Raw genomic sequence first — 18,647 nt, 5'->3', positions numbered from 1 at the left:
CCTATAATCCAAGTCAGTCACTAAAAAGCAAATACTGTTTGATTCCACTTACATTAAGCACTATAGAAGGCAAAACTAAAGATGTAAAGTAGAAAAGCAGTACCCAATGATTTTTGGTAAAACAAACGGGAGTTACTGTTTAATTAAAGTGCAAGAGTTTTGGTCTCCTAAGATGAAAAAGAGTTCTGGAGGTGGATGGAAGTGATGCTAGTACAATATGAATGTATGTAATGCCACTGAGAGAATCCAAGAAGAAATGAAAGATGGATTGATCTGTTCAAGAGATCAGGAGACTCGGGAAACTAGGGGCATCATAACAAACAGATACTGAATGAAGTCTCACATAACATAACCAAAGCAGACACAAAAACCACCCAAGAGCCTTTAAATCCCTTCCCCTGTACACCAAAGAGGAAAAAAATTATAATCTAATATTAAAAAGTAAAAAGTCAAATGTTTACAAAAAAAAGAAAACTGAATTGCTCTCTAGCAGAGAGAAAAGGGGAAGAAAGGTCATATAAGTACTGGAGTCAAGAATAAGCAAGGCCATTAAAGAGAGAAGGAGAATCCATGGGGCCTAGCCAAAGTGGGGAGTGGGGGGGGGGAGCCAACCTCTGAGTGAATCTAAGAGAAACTGACATGTAGGCTGAATGAAGTTTTATAAAAGGAAAGCCAGGTAGACACAAGTATAGCAACCCCACACATACAACAAGAGCATTCTAACCACTTTCTCTCCCCTTACCAACAGAAAAAACAGTATGCCTGACTGAGAGAACAGATCATAATTCATCTATGACAATCAAGTCTTTCCAAGATGACCCTACAGCTAACGGATAGTCACAAAACTTTATCCCAGCCAATGACACCTAGGGGGCTACCAGAAATGTTTTCCTTTGTGGATTAAAAAATTGACAGAGGCAACTGCAAAAAGGTCTTTTGACTGTTAAGTCTAAACTTTATCCAAATATCTATTGCTAGCTTCAAATATAATCATAATGCCTAAAGCTTTAATAACCATCTTGCAATCAAGAGGCAATAAGCTGGAGATAAAGAGCCACCATGGTTTAAAAGAGGTAAGAGTTCACAAAGTGCTTGCTATCAATGAGTTACTAACCAGGGCCCTCAACTGCCTGTCCCCAGATTTCAGATTCCGTGGAGCTACTGTCAGTTGGATGTCCTGTCAATCCAGCTAAGAATTTTCCCAACCACACATTCACCTAGCAAGCATGCACATAGATTCAGGAAATTAGAAAGCCCAGGACTATGCCCTGTGGAAGAAAACCACCAGACAGGGGGAAATGGCATCTTCAAAGGCAGTTTCTGTCCTCACAATGCCATAGAGTCTACAAGTAGCCAAGTTCTCCATGTCCAGTTCCAAGCTCCTTATTACCCCCATGTTATTGCTGAAAAGCTCTAAAAAGTTCTGCAACAAATACGTTTAACATAACTCTTCCTAAATTTAATCACAGTTCCCCTTTACTATATACTCCTTTCAACATGCATAGAACAGTGACACAGAGAAAATGTCTACGTATATCATCAGTGAAGCTTGTGTGGTAGAAAAATATTTTTTTCTGTGTAATACTGTCTATATGTCACCTCTCTGAGCCTCCCTTTCTCATTTGTGAAAGCAGAGACCCTCCTAATTGCATAAGATTGTTAAAAGACTGGATGAGATGACACAAGGGCTGGAAATTCAGTTAATTCAATTCCTCCATTTCCTTACTCAGTATCCTCTTATCTCTGCTGCCATTATCCATCCTAGATGGTCTCCTTCCCTGAGGCTCTTGTTAGTATCTGAGTGTTGATTTGACAGAAATAAACAATCAAGTGATAGATTTTCTTCTCCAATTAGAATAGGTCACATAAAAAAGCACTGTGGAGGTAAATGTCCTAAATTACAAAAGGACCATTAAATCTGCAAGGAAATCTTATTTGACAAATACTTAGATGACTGAAAGTATTTCCTTTTCATAGTCACTTAATGCTAGTCTTTACCTACATAAAGGAAGTCTCAGACATTCTTTAAAAATAGATAAATTAAAACTCAGAACTGCTTCCAACTTTATTGTGTTTCTCTTCCATCCTTGCACGAATATACTTTTCGAGAATATTATTGTACTTATTGTTTCTACTTTCTACATCTAATCACTCTTCTATCTACCATAGCTGAAACTTAGTAACTAAGTTTATTCTTCCTTTGAAACTCCCTCTTCCTCAAACTGGGCCTCTCCAACAAGCCTGTGACCACTGACTTTACCACCTTCAATAAACACCCACAATGTTGTATTCCATCCTTTAAGTCACTTCTGCCCTTTCTGTTCAATACCACACCATTGTATTTTCTCAACTATTATACCAAAATATATCTTCACCAGGTAACTACTCCAGATTCAAGAAACTAACACTGTGTAAGACTACCACTGAATATTTGCTATACATCTCCAATTTAACATGTCCAAACAGAATTGAATGACTAGTATGAAAAAGGAAAATACTGGCTAAACTCATGCAGGAACACATGTAACAAAAATAACATTTTAGTAAAGTGAGTCTGCAATATTAGAAATTAGAAAAAAGAGTAACTCCAATAAATTTAAAAATTTATCACTACCATTTATCCTCTAATAAAAAAGTGGTCACTCATTAAAAACAGAGAAACAGAAAAAGAAAGTGATAAAATGCAACACCTACTCCTGATACCAAAACCTGGAGGAACTTAGGCCTTTCCAAAACAGAAAAATACTACTTTAACCTAATAAAAGATACCTTCCAAAACCACAGGAAAATATTCTCAACTGTGAAACTACAAAAGCAATTCCCTTAAAAATGCCAGGAACAAGAACACAAACCATCACAGCTTGCATTTGACTGTAGAGAAAATCCTAGTCAACGAACTAAAACAAGAAAATGAAAAGAATGAAATATAAGAAAAAGGAAGTTTTTAAAAATGCTGTATTGTAGGGCTGGGGATATAGCACAGAGGCATAAGCGCTTGCCTGGCAAGCCTGAGGTCATGAGTTCAATTCCTGGTACCAAACAAAACAAAAACTGCTGTATTCTGTCACAAGCAATATTATTACTAACTTGAAAATCCAAAAGACTCTACAAAGCATTACAAATAGAAGCACAATAAGGCAAGGAAAGAAACTGCCTAGCCAGAAAACAGATAATCAGTAAATGTAATTTCCTTCCTTTCCTACCTGTTGAGTCCCACCTTTCTAGAGTCTAAGTATTGACACTTGCATTGAAACCTTTTTCTATAGCAACACCACTGTTTACATCATCTGTCATTCACAACCATTACTTTCTTGATAAGATTTCTAGCCCCCGTTTTTTGATTTAGGTTTAAGAAATTTAAGAGCCCTCAAGACTCTGTCAGATTGATGGTTGAAACTATTTTAAGTGAATTTTATGAAACTGACTATTATTAACCCCCTAATTCTAAGAATAACTCACCACTGCTCCTGATTAAAATACATGAATGAACAATACTATCTTTTAAAAGATAAATGACAGCCTATACTTTATATTTTTAAAAACAGCATTACATATTAGACAACCTTTCAGACATCTAAGTTTACTGAGATTCAAGAAAAATTTCAGAGAATCTATGAAAGCACAATAAAAATACTGTAGTTGAAGCAATTAAGAAATTAGTTACTTATGTATTATATAGGTCAACAATGCTTTTAGAAATTACAAGTCAGCCACCAACTGGTATAGAAAATACCAAAACAGCAGCATTCTGTACAGCTTATTGACAACTGCTTGAAGGAATTTAAACTCTTCCAAAACAACAGCTGCACCTTCAAAGTCATGAAGGAAGAGCTCCTTAAACTTAGAGGCAAACATGAGGTAAAATGATGCCAACTATTATTAAAGGGGAGATTCAGTGTTCGGAGCAACTGAAGCTAGAAATTGGTTATATGTGTGGAGGCAAGACAAGGCCACAGTGCCAAAAGCAGTCAAGCTACCTCAATCTTGAGAAAAGCATCCTGTCTGGACAATTCAGTCATTAGTCACTAGGCAACCTTGTGTCTCATGATACTAACTTTGCAAGAATATAAATAAACACCCCTACGGTTGTTCAGTCCTCTTTCCCATCCAGTAAGAGGCCTCTACCTGACCTCAATCTTGTTTTTTGTCTTTATTCTCTAAATCTCCTCCCAGAGACCAACAAGTCCCTACATCACAGCAGCAAACAGAATAACACTGTTACTAAATAAACAAGTAATTTTCTGCTTGTTATTTTAAGTACAAATCATGTACTTTCCAGTGTACTGACTGTAGTTAGCAAACAGCACAAACTCCACCACGTTTGAGCTCCCCATTCCATAATACTGAATTTTGTTCTTAAGAGTTAATAGAGAAGCACAACTATTTCTCAAAGTAAGTACATAATCCATCAGCCACATGAAAAAGCCTACAAAAGACTCAAGGTCAAGCACCTAAGAAATTCATTGAACCTCAAGCTTCAATACCTAACCTAACTACCTTGGTCATGTGGCTCCCACAAAACACCAGGTCATTACCATTTTAATAATGTACCCATGAGCCATCAACATAAACTCACTGTCTCTAAGTTTATTTAGGTATAGGTCATTACTTGGTTGTTAAAAGAGAGCTATTATAGATTATTCTGATAAATTTTTATAGAATTTCAGTCTGAGTTGTACTTTCAATTTAAATCAATGGTTATGAGTCGTTGAACTAATTTCAGCCTAACCCAAATGATAATCAACCGACATTTTCCAAATGTCAGGGGAATGAAATAGGTACAGAGGGGATAAGCTCAGTTGTAAAGCATTTGCTTAGCTTGCACAAGACCCTGGGTTCAGTCCCTGGAACCACAAAAAACAAAATGGGAAACAGGCACAGGGAATGCTCAAAAAGTAAGATACATTATTTTCCCATTGGGGTTCACAATCTAAAAGTATGTTAATGAAGTAAGTAAACAGAAGTACCAGCAAGAAACTGTTATGGAAAGGGTAAAATATACATTAAAAAATAGACATTTACTTTTATTTTCTTATTTTTAATTCATTTTTATTAGTACATGTTTATAGTATGTAATGATGTCATTTATTGTGAATAGGTGGTATAATGTACATAACACATCTCAGTTTTTCTGGTCCCCTACCGTTTCCTTCTCTTTCCGGTCCTTTCAACTCTCATCCCCTTTCCATTAGCAAAAGCTCAATTTCTAGGGTTTTTTCTTCTTCGATTTTTTTTTCCAACCCCTTTCCGTCCCTTCCCTCCACTTCATGTTGCCCTTCCTATCTGAAAAAGATTTCCCTACTTCTTACATTCTTTTAAATAGCTCTTTATTTATCTTTTGGACTTCTCATATAAAAGACACTGTGTAGTACTTAATTAAACTTATGTGTCTGGTTTATTTCACTTAGCACTATGGTCTCAAGGTGCAACCATTTACCTATTAATGCACACCCATGTTTACAGCAGCACAATTTATAATAGCTAAATCATGGAAACAGAAGAGTCGATTAAAAAAATGTAGTATTTATACACAATGGATACTACTCTGCTATAAAGAATGTTAAGAATAACCATTTGTTTGTAAGCTTGTATGTATCACCAGAAAACACAGTTACATCAGGTAATAGCAGAACTACATGATCTGCCAGCAGAAATTAACAGAACAGGAGTTTGCCAAGTAAATCAAGAAAATTACGGCATTCCAGACATAGAAAGTAGACTGTAGAATGCCATGGAAGTGACACGATATACTACACAGCAAAGGACTTGCTTTGATCAACGAAGTATGTAGGATTAAAGAGGGCATAGTAATGTAGTATAGGCTAAGCTTAACAAAGAAACCAGAGAAGGCAAGAAGCTCAATTATGAATAGAGCTTAGAGTGTATCCTGAGGACAAAAGCAAGACACTAAAGGACTTCAGCTTGAAAACAGCATAACTGTACTTTAATCTTGGAAACAAGATCTCCTCAGGATTGACTAGGGGAAGGGAGCTTTATACCGGATACAGAAAAAGGAGTTCATAGATGACAAGCAGCCATATAGGCAAAAACCTGACAAGAGCCTAATAACATACATCCTCAGTAATTATTAAGAAAAAAGAACTAAATATGAGAGACATCAGAAAAGCACAGCAATAAGTTTAGGTAAATTATTAAATATGAAAAGAGGAGTTAAAGATGATAGGTTTTTCACTCTAGTAACAATAGAAAGGTGGTGTATCAACTGGACAGAGAAAAAGGAAAACATGACTTTGATAATAAAGAAAAGAAAGAAAGAATTAGTATGATTTCACACATGTCAAACTTAAAAAGTCAACAAAGTACACAGGTTTAGATGTCTAAGGCTGAACCCATAGGTAACATCATCCTCAAGAGTGAAAGACTAGAAGTGCTTTTCCAGAGGTAAGGAATAAGACAAAGCTGTCCACTCGTACCAATGCTACTCAACGCTGTGAAAGTTCTAGCTGCAGCAATTATGCAAGAATAGGAAGTAAAGCTATCCAAACTGAAAAGGGAAGAAATAAAACTATTTCCATCCCCTCCATACTCAATGACAACTACTACAGCTAATAAAAGAATTTGGCGAAGTTACCTGGACCTCACCCCTGCACTGGCTAGCTGGAGACTGCTGGTCTTTCTTCCCAGAGAATACTGTTCATCCCAGACCCCTATTTCCTTGCAATCCTTGTGTCTTGCTCTCTGGGCAGGAGATTGGGGATTTACTACAGGGATCCTTGATAACTGGTGCATGGAAAGGGTCCTCGATACCTACCTACTTAAGAGACTAAGGCAGGAAGACTGCAAGCTCATAAGCGCCGTGGGTAACACAGTAAGACCCGCTCTCAAATAAATAAATAAATTTTTTTAAAAAATCATGACCTTGGATTTGGCCATGACTTCCATGGCTTCTTAGATATAACACCAAAAACAGAAGCAATAAAAGAAACCTGATAAGCTGGACTTTGTTGAAATTTAAAGCTTCTGCATATTCAAGTACATTATAGAGAAAGTAAGAAAGAACTATAGAAAGAGGGAAACATTTATAAATAATTTATTAAAGAAAAACCCAGTTTCTACGAGAAATGTATATTAAAAACTGCCCAACTCAAAAAAACAGACAAAGATGGTGGACAGATATTTCTCCAAAAAAGATGCATAAGTGGCCAACAAACAAAAAACTAAAAGTTGAATGCTGTCAGACATTAGCAAAATGTAAAGAAGAACCACAATGAATGTGAGTATACCGAACTTTAAAAAAACTGGAGATGTTAATAAAAACAGAACCTTCATGCGATGCCGATGAAAATGTGAAATCATCCAACTACTGTGGAGATGTCTGGCAGTTCCTCAAAAAGTTAAACAGAGAATGACCGTATGACCAAGCAATTCTACACCTAGGAATACATCCAAGAGAGCTGAAAACGGATACTCAAACAAATACATGCACACACATCTTCACAGCAACACTATTCAGAATAGTCAAAAAGCTAGAGAGAACACAAATGTCAATTGGCAGATGAATGTGTAAACAAATTGTGTACATGCAAACTGAAATTTTATTCAGCTATAAAAAGGAATGAAGTACACTAATGGATAAGACTTGAAAATATGCTAAGTAAAATAATTCAGCCGCAAAAGTTCTTACATTGCATGATTCTACTTATGTGAAATACTCAGAATATGTAAATCCATATGGACAGAAAACAGACTGGTGGTTACCATGAGTGAGATGGAGCAGGAGCAGTGGAGAGGAGCTAGGGAGTAACTCCTCCATGGATAGATAAGGTGTTCTGTTCTGAGAAATAAGACTGTTTTCAAACTAGATGGTAGTGGCTTAACACTGTGAATGTACTAATTCCACTAAGTGGTCACTTTTATGTTAGTGAATTCTACCTTAATTAAAATAAAAACTTAAAAGAAGAATTTAGAATTAAGAAGGGCAAACACAATTTTGAAGGACAAGGTAGATGAATCCAACACGATGACTTATCTAAAGCTATCCTCATCAACAAAGAATGCTATTCCCAGCAGATATACACCAAAGAATCACGAGATATACCATACAACCTGGTAATTCTTTTGGAGAAAAATACATGTGCCTAAGTACACGTGCAGACAATGTTTCTATAGTCAAAAGGATGGAGAGGGGGTGAAACCTTTAAAACATTATCAATAGGAGAACATATAATTTGAGGTTTGATCATACAATGGAACACCTAAATTGATAATACAATTAAACCAGAGCCTAAAACATCAACATATACAAATTGCAAAAACAATGTTGAAGCCAGGTGCAGGGGCAAGCACCAGTAATCCCAGCACTGTGGAAGGCTAAGGCAAGAGGATCACAAGTTCAAGTCCTACCTGGGCAACTTCATGAGACCCTGTCTCAAAATTTCAAAAATTTTAAAAGGAGTGAGTTTGTAACTCACCGCAAAGCCATAGGTTCAATCATCAGTACCAAAAATAAAATAATTTTTAATTGTAAAAAAATTTGTAGAATGATGTATATTTAAGAATATGCAAAGAAAATATGTCACAGATGTATAAACCTACATACTAAGAATGACAGGGTCCAAATTGGGATAAAGATTTGCCTTCAGTTAAAATTAGAAAATGTTAAGATATAACAAGGCTAAAAAGTAAGTGCACTGACACTTGCCATTATTATCTTTTGACTTTTTATGTCTGCTTATTATTTTTTTAAAAGCAAGAATGATACAGAGGATCTAGCTTTCAAGACATCAAACATACTGTCATAAAACCATGAAATCAAAAATGTAGTGCTTTGGGGAATAAGCAGAAAGATCTTTAAGAATTTTTAAAACTAAAACAAAAAAATCTCTGCATATAGCAGAATATATCCTTTATTTAACTAATCCCCTGATGACAGACATTTGGATTATTTACAGTATGTCATATTACAGCTTAGGGGACTTTCATGAACACTTCTTTGTGCACTGATGTGAGGATTTCCTAAGGATAAATTCCTAGAAGAATTGCTAAATCAAAGAATATGCACTTTAAATTAGCTGGTATAACTAAATGGTTCTTCATAAAAATTTGATTAATTTATATTCACACCAAGAGTTTGCAAGTTAAGCCTGTTGCTCAATGTTTATCTTACCCTAGATATTACCAGTCTTTTTAACCAGGGGGAAAATAACCTAGGTCATGAAAAGGTAAATTTTTTTTTTTGGTACCAGGAATCAAAGTCAGGACCTTGCACCTGCCAGGCAGGCACTCGTGCCACTGAGCTATATGCCTGGCCTGAAGAGGTAAATGTCTACTAATGCCATCACAAAATAATAAAAAAATTCACATTTTTATATACATAACAGGTACATGTCAAACACATAAGCCTCACATTAAATTCCACATAACACCAAGGAATTGAAAAAAAATCACATATGTATACATAATTGTATAAGTAAATGTACAAATATAACAGTGTATAACTATCTGTAAATGGTTTTAAATACATAAACATGTTGAATCGTGCCAGATCTCAATTTAGCATAACGCTTGGCATTTTATTTTCTTCATGCTAAGGCCTGGTTCCTCATCAAAAAGCTTCAGAGTATTTCTCTTATTTCAGTAAAACCCAGTCAAAATGCATAAATTAATGATATACAGGAGTATTAGAAAAATAAAAATAGGAAAGAAAAAGCAATTAACTTATCTGAATTCAAAAAATGCTACTGACCTAGATCCCTGTACCATGTACATATATCTCTAAGACCCCTAGAATCTGCCTCAAAAGACGCTTTAATAATTATACAAAGATTTGAACTTCAGTAGTACCCAGTGTCAAAATTAATCTCCTGTAATATTCCCCAATAATCTTCAATAGTCAGCATAATGCCTGGTACAACATAAATACTCAAAAGTACTTCCTAAAAGAATGTGACCAACATCTTTTAATGGTGATATTAATACCACAGAGAAACCAAGAGATCTATATCAATAATACAGTTTAATTTTATAAATATGCAAATATTTTAAAAAGAGAAAATAATACCTACATTTTTTTTTAGTCTCCAGATTGCGTTTTAAAAAAAAATTTTTAATACCTTGTTCCCAAAGTTGTTGTCAACAACTGAAAATAACATACTTTCAGTAGCCTCTCAATTCAAAGGTTAATTACAGTCAAAAAAAACTGTACCTCAGGAGTACAGTAGTAAGACCCTTCACAGGACCTAAGGCCTCACTTCCTCAAGGATTGTTTTACTTGAAATCTATCTTAACAATGTAGAAAACAAATGAAAAAGAAATTATTCTTAACAGAGTTCAAACTGACACCTTGAAATACTTTTGTAAATATACCAATAATCTTTAAGCTGGCACATAAAATGATCAATAAATTATACTTTTGAACTAATGATAAATAATATGTAGAAGTCATTTCATTCACTTTCACTTTATAAATCTGTCCTAATTTCATTAAATAATGTATTTTAATCATTTCTAAAATAATTATAAAACAATTTTTACATACAAAATGACACTAATTCTTAGTTAGAATTTTATCTTCACAGTGTTTGTGACAGATGGACTAAATTACAGCACATTCATCCATTCCCTATTTCATGAGATTACATGTATTTCATATACATGAGATCAAATAAATCAGTCAATTTCCCTTTTTCATAAATAAGGACTTTAAGGAACAAATAAGTTGAATAGCTTACCTAAAAACATTTCAACAGTGAAGGACAAGGCTGAAATAGAGCCCCTATCTCTTACACCTAGGTCAGTGTTCTTTAAAATATACAGCAATACGGCAGGCTTGGTAGTATATGCCTGTAAATCTAGTTACTCAGGAGGCTGAGGCTGGAGGATTTCAAGTTCAATAAAAAAAAAAATAATAATACCTTCCTTCTGGACAATGTAACACTCCAAGACAAATCACTATAAAGAATGCCCTTTGCAGGAGAGCCTTCTTTATGAGAAAACCCCAAACCCAACCTGAATAAAAACCTCCAGTACAGATTTCATTACAATCATGTTCTAAAAGGAAAAAAGTTACAGCAAAAATACAATAGCAGTCAAAATAAACTTTTCTGACAGAATTTGCAGTTAGGGAAAATGAAACTAGAAAAATAATTTTCCCACCCAGTAAGTATGTAGAGTCAGTCAGTGAAGATTGCGGAAAACTGAATATATGAAAACACTCATCAAATATTTTCTATTGCCAGGCATAGTGGCACATGCCTGTAACCCCAGGACTCAGGAGGCTGAGGCAGGAGGATCACTGTGAGTTCAAGGCCAGTCTGGGCTACCAAGTGAATTCAAGGCCAGTTTGAATTGCACAGTGAAATCCTGTCTCAAAAGGTAGGGTTTTCTATTGTTTTCTTCCTTTCTCTTGATGAGGGAGAAATTCAATGCAGGGAGCTACAAAACACTTTAGATACATATGTAGGATTAACTTTGTTCTAGGTAAGGACAATATGTATTATTTCTAGTCTTATCATTTTTTTATAAAGGGCCTTTATTAAAGATGGCATCCTCTTCAATTCAAGGCATCATTGCTCCTGCTTTTGTGTCTTCTAAAACTTCCTTGAATTTTGTTTAGACCTTTTCTTGTGGAATTTTTGTCTCGCCATGGACATTTATTCAACAGAAATATACTTTTATGAAGAACCAACTACATTCAGACACTGGAAATACAAAAGTAAACAAAATATAGTCATTTGTCCTTAAAGAAGTCCATGTTCCACTAGGAAACAAAAAGCAAGCAAATAACTGTAAAACCCTTTAAATATGCAATCACAGACATAATACATGAGAAACAACAACAGAAAAAACTACCTAACAGCAGGGAAGCCAAAGGACTAGATCTAGATGTAGATTTGGGCTACCTTAGCTGTAAATAGGTAAAATAATATGAACAAGAACCTAAAGATCAAAAAACACTATTAAAAATTAAATAAAAATAAATCAAAATATTCTAACAGATTTACAACACCAATGACAGAAAATAAAACTTTAAACTACATGCTACAGAACCTATAAAAATCAATGTTAATATTTTGGGAGAAATATTCTGACTGTGATTCTGATAATTTAATAAGCCAAAAAAAATAATAAATAAGAGAAAATAAACACTTCACAGGCCTAGAACCCTTCCTATGAAATCAAAGGAAAATTCTGTAATGGTCATTATAGCTTTTAGAGCAAATAAGTGTTTATGTTCCTTGAAACATTTAATTATAATCAATAAATATTATTCATCTATTATGGGCATTTTATGATGTTATCTTCCAGAATAGCCCATGTTCACTGGTCAACATGAAAATCTGAGCATTTTGCATTTTAACTAGGCCATAGGAAAATTCTATTCATTTTTGAGAAGAATGAAAAAGATATTCAGTAACTCTAAAACATGAAACTAATAAAAGCAAAATCATTATTTTGTTTGGATCAAAACTAAGACTTTAAATAACAATACACAAAATATCATTCAGTGAGCAGCCCCTAAATCCAGCCTCTTCCACATTACAACAGTAACTGAAAGACACAGAAAATGACTTAAGAAAAAAAATCTCAGACTATCAAAAAAATACCCATCACAAAGTTAATGTCAGAATCTTGAGGAACTTTTCACAAACCTGTAAGTATACCTAGATTTTACAGAACCAAGCTTTACCTCATGAAGCCAAAAAAAGCCTACACTACTACCTTACCCAAACTGTTCTTTACCTCAGAGGACTAGCAGTCTGCCCCAAAGAGATGGAACAGAAACCTCCCTGTAATCACAATACTGTTTAACTTCCTTAGCACACAGTCTCTCCTCAATTATTATCTACCTAACTACATTCTATCACTGAGTGACTCTTAAAGGATTTATCAAAAGGAAGAAACCACATTCAGGGTTGATGGGTGATGAGGGACAAGACAAAAGGAATCTTATTGACTGTGCATACTGTCAACTGTAGTCTTAATTTGGGAATTACATAAAAACCTACAAAAGCAACAGAACAGTTGAAACTACTGAAGATGTCACCCAAAGTAGAAGAAAGGAGGAAGAATGATGGCTGGGTGATGAATTTGTTCTCCAACTATAGAACTAAAAAGGCTATTTACTCAATACTATATCCAAAGACCAAAATAATAATGATAGTAATAATAATAGTGCAGCAAAGCCATCTACACCAGCTGCTTTTGACAAGTGTCAAGTATGAATAGCTCATACATAATTCACAATTAGATAAAGGGAAACAGGAAAAATAACCAGGAGCTAAATGGGTGAAAACACATTAAAAGAGAAATGGGATATCCAGCAGACTTACTAGGGGATAAAACAACAAAACGTCCCCTGAATAGGAGCATAGAGCCTTAATTAAATAACAGAATTTTTAAAAAAACAGGATAGGAAAAAAAAGTAAAGAAGTGGAATGAGAGGAAAGGTGGAAAGAAAACTGAAATTGCAATAGTGCAATTGAGTATTTCTACTCTTACACACAAAAATAAACTACAAATCACATTAACTTAAGAAACATACTAAAGCTCACTATAATCAAAACTCTCTTAGTCTTAGAGGACTAGTGGCTACCACATCGGTCAGTACAGGTTTAGAGTGATTATATCTAGTACCATGTCACACAGCTAGTTAGCACAGCCAAACTGCAATGTTAGGTCCTTCTTACTATAATGCCCACATTCTTTCCCTTTGAAGAAAGTATCATACCGGGCCGGAGATATAGCTCAGTGGTACAACACCTGCCTGGTAAGCATGAGGTCCTGAGTTAGAATCCTGATTTTAAAAAAACTATCGTAGGTAAACATATACCTGAGCCTCAAGTAGTCAATCCAAAGTAACAAAATCTTGACTGGAGAATGAAACAAGCACACACGTACACACACACGTACACACACACACACACACACACACACACACAGCCCATTTATACAATGCCGTTAAATAAAACAAATTTGCTTCAAAAATGAAAGAAATTTTAATTGCCCGGGTGACACTTTATGTACATCAGTGTACATTACAACATTCATGTATGTTAAAGCCAATGTTCTTTAAAGTCAGAAAGGCATAGTCAACCCAAACTACGTATGTTCTGTTATCCAACCAGGGAGGATATGGAGTGAAAACTCTGGATTATTTGTGAACCAATTAATAGAAGCATACATACTGGTTTCCTCATGAAAACATATTTATTTCATGTAAAATAAATTACAGAACTTAAAGCATTCATTAAATAGTGTAAATGTAAATGTCATGTAAATAGTGTAAATGTAAGTGTAAATGTCTTATTAATCCATTGCCAGACAGAAACCTAGAAAGTTATTCCCTTTCCCTTCTACCTTATTACCTTATCCCCCATAGTAAACCGTTAACCACCACTTTCTGTAAAACCTACTAGCTTAACATTTCTTGAATTAATTCCTTTTCTACATTAATATCTCTCCTTCCCCACTATCTCCAGGGTGGTAGAAGTCAATACCCTCTGTGACACAGACGCTCCAATTTGCTTAGCCCCCTACACAAAACTGATTGTTTAAAATGTTTAAAAATTTAAAATGATCATGTCATTCCCTTGCATCAATGACTCCTCATAGTACAATTAGGATAAAACCAAAACAAATTTAACTACAGAATCTCCAGGATACCACCCAGAGATTGCAAATTCAACAACAACCAGGGTAAATATTGATTTATAATATTTATTCATTTGACACCTTTGTTGAGTGGCAGAAAATGGACAGCATACGCCCCTTAAGGAAGCAGCTGCTACCAGATTCTAGCTGAATGTTTCCACATGAAAATACAGGGTGGTGCCTGAGTAATTAAATACACTAATAAAAAATTAGAGTAACTTTTTGAAAGAAATCAGAAATCCTGAATATGACATGAAATATCCTGACCTGTGAATGCTGTCAAGCAATTCAAATTTCTGTAACAATGAGGTCCAAAGAACCTATATGCAAGACAATTCTGACCTCTCATCCAGTCTCCTTATCTGACCCCACACTGCTACTCTCTCCATCAGCCATGCTGAACTTCTTTCATGACACCTTAGGGCTCTCACACCTGCGCTCTGCTCGGATCCCTTTCCCTCTCTCCAACAATAATTAGACTTCCTACTCAAAGGTTTTGAGCCACTGCTTCCCAAGTGAAGCTACCCTATTCTCACTACCCTCTAGCCCCACAGCATATGCTAGTCACTCCATTAAGTGCTCTGTTCACACTGAATACAACTTCCTAACACTCACTACACTTAAAACCAAAATCATTTTACCCATTACCCCCCTTACACAGACCTCCTTATAAACAGGACCTGACAAAAATAAAATGCAGTACATATTTGTTGCTAACTAGCGGTCTAGCTATAAAATGTTCCTTTGGACAATAAAATTCTAGAGTACTTGTGAAATATTAATCAAACTGTACCCAACTTTTCAGAAATATATACACTATTTAAAGTAAACTCAGAATTAAAATATTCAATATTAGTAATAAATGCTCATATTTACTGTTAACTGACTAAATCCTAGGAATTATATTAAGTGTTCTGCACGTATTATCTCATTTACAGTACAAACTGTAAAACATATGTATGTCACTGTCACACAGAGGAAGCGAAAGTTTTAAATTTGCTCAAATCACACCTCTGATCAGTGGCAAAACAGTATAAATACGTAATTGAGATCTTACAGATCATTAATAAAGATCTACTGTTAAAACTAATCTGACATGTAGCTTTTAACTGCTGTTTGTAAGATGTGACAATTTATCTTCCATTCCTCATCCCTCTACACCAGTGATGGAGAACCTTTTACAGTTTTCAATGACACAAACAGCTCGCTGCAGCACACATGCCATAGCTTCACCACCACTGCTCTATCCTATAACCCTTCCATACAAATAGGAAATTAAGATAAATTATCAATAAGTATCTTCTAAATTAAGAAAAAATATTTTATCCACATCCATAACAGATATGGTCTTAGTAACTCCGTAAAAGTTATATTTTTTAATTATTTTAAAATTAGTATTAATATATTAATTTGATGTTTTGCATTTCCACATTTTGAACTTACATTTAGTGATTTAAAATTGATTTCCTTATCAAAAGTAAAATGATTTTTATCAGTACAGATCATAATTTCAAATACAGTAATCAAGAAAAAACATACTAAGCAAGCAAAAAATTAAACCAGTACAAGCACAATACAGAGGTTCTTCACTAACTGAACTGTCTGAATTCTCCCTTTCCAAAACTCAAGAACCAAAAAGATTCCAATAAATTCTCACAAACATTATTTGCTATCCAGACTCTACTGAAAACTCAGAATGTGACTAACCACCCTGTTATCAGAAGTCTTAACCATTCTCTCTCTTCAAATTCAAAACTCTGGAGCCTGATACAGCAAGAATACACATACATATAGGTTCATAGGCCATATAAATTTAAGGATTGTTCTTCACACTATTTAAGTTGACTTTTATAAACTCTGAATAAAATACACAGATCTACATTTTCATTCAAACTTTAGATTTTAACTGCATTTGAGAATTTTTCTATGCAAATATCTTTAATCTAGAAATTGGTCATTTTTGATCCTTGTAGACCACGTAAAACAAACTTAAAGAAACAAATCTAAGAAAGTAAAGAGTTGAAAATGGCAAAAATTCCAAGGCAGTTATAAAAGAATGGTGTAAAAAATATTATAACTACCTCAGAAGGTTCAACAAAAAGGCAAAGAACCATCAATCAAGTAATGAGTTAACTAGGCTAAGAAAACTTTGCTGGGCTATATGCTAATTACAACCCTATGAATTTTCCCAAGTATTTAACTTAGGCTCCTGGGTAAACCTAAGCTTTCTCAAAATTCGCACAGATTAAAAGTTAAAACTAACATCAGTTAAAACATTTTTTTCACAACTCAAGAATTATTTCAAGAAATAAAGAGAGTAGGTTTGAATAAAGTAAACTACTTCCCAAACTTTTTCAAAACATATATAAGTTATTTAATATATAAATGACTTAAAGGGATTGTAACTACAGCTTCCATTTCATCCTATTTTTGGCTAGTCTCACTTCAGCTTTGGAGACCTGAAAAAAATGTTAACTCCTTAACTGACCAGATTCTAACAGTTTAAGAACTGACATGGTCTATCTTACGTTAAAACAAAAAGATCAGAACAAAATTAAATTTTTAAAAAGATCCTCAATCTTATCCACAAGATTCACAAAGTCAAAGTCTTGGAGTTTGATGATACCTTTAACAACTAATTCCATATGAAGCACCAAAACACATATCGTGAAAATAACAAAAATCTGCTTTTTTCCCAATGTTACTTCTCGTGTTTTGTCCATGTTTGTCATCCAAAAAACTAAGTAAGGCTCACTACTAAGATTCTAACCACAAGCCGAAGAATGAGCGCCCTTTGACAGCAAACCCTAGCAGCTGTCAAGACCGGAGGTAATGATTTCATAGGGTGGTACAAAGACTGAGTGCAACACCTTAGGGAGTTCGTGCGCAGCACATGCCCCTATTTCTCTACATTAAGGGTTCATTACTATCTGTCCACAGCAGACGTAACTCTCAACACACGTCTCTTCTATGAAAAAAGAAGAACCTGGACTTTAGGTGAGACTAGTAGTCCTTCCGGTCTCTACTTCTACTCAGCCGGTTTTGAACTAACACCACTCTTTGAACTATTACACGTTTTACCGCTGCCAAAAAAAAGGCAGAGACAGATTCGATCCAACGACCCTACCGTGCCCGGCTAAACGTTAACACCCGAATTTACGAAATCAACAAACCTGTGTCTGTGTTCATCAGGTCCATGGATCAGGAAGACTCCGGGGTTTTTCGCCCCTTTGCCTGCATCTACATGAGGAATCAACACATCTTCTAAACCCAGATCAAAGCGTTTGTGTTTCGAGGAGTCTGGAAGGAAGAAGAATGCCCCAAAACACAGGGTGATGAAGGCACTGAGAATGAGGAGAAGGATGAACTTCTCCGAGAGTCTCAAGGTAGCCCTGTGATGCGGGAAGGAGGGCGGCCCCAGGTTCAGAGGCGGGATCCGACGTCCAGACAGGGGCAGCAGGGCTGGGGTGGTCATCGTTTAGGCTCTTGCAGAATACTTCACACGGTTTTCATCTCACAGCAAACGTACAGCACGCTGAACTCTCAGGTCTTGGCAGAAGCGGATCAACTCAGGATTTCTCCTCTCAGAGAACTGTTGTGCTTTTTCAAGAGGGCCCTCTTCCACGCTCGTCCAATTACATCCACAGCCGGCGGCTCCTAAAGGATCGCTAATTTACGGCGCTGGCGTCCTCCCGCCATGTGGCCTCCGGTACCGCACCAGGTGCCTGTGCGTCCCCGCTCACTCCCGGGGGTACACCCGGCAGGCCGCGCCGCGGGCGAGCTGCGAGCCGGGCTCTTCCATTCCCGCACCCCTGGAGGGTGCTCAGATGGAGCTGGGCGAGCGCCGAGCCGACCGGGCTCACTGCATCCCCTCGGGCGCCTCACCTGAACTGCGGGGGAAATACGCAGGGCTCCTCACAAGTCCGGGGCAGGGACGGTCTCCCCGCGCCGGGAAGCCGGGCCAGCAGCTCGGGAACGGGCGGAAGGAGCCGTTGGCCGCCCGCGCTCCGCGACGCCGCCCCACGGCTGCGGGC

General features: G+C 36.0%; 1 protein-coding gene across 1 annotated transcript in view; it reads right to left on the bottom strand.

The window, feature by feature from the left end:
• The window catches only part of Man1a2 (mannosidase, alpha, class 1A, member 2), a gene marked incomplete at its 5' end in the record, with an annotated part of 151,089 nt that extends 132,442 nt beyond the window's left edge, over positions 1-18,647 (bottom strand). Inside the window, 1 exon segment of the mRNA XM_005389057.2 lies at positions 17,787-18,647. Within this exon segment, the coding sequence (XP_005389114.1) occupies positions 17,787-18,088 (302 nt within the window).

Source organism: Chinchilla lanigera, unplaced genomic scaffold (assembly GCF_000276665.1).
Source record: "Chinchilla lanigera isolate Chin_1 unplaced genomic scaffold, ChiLan1.0 scaffold00034, whole genome shotgun sequence".
NCBI lineage: Eukaryota > Metazoa > Chordata > Mammalia > Rodentia > Chinchillidae > Chinchilla > Chinchilla lanigera.
The sequence above is the reverse complement of the archived record's forward strand: the minus strand, read 5'-3'. Positions and strand labels throughout refer to the sequence as shown.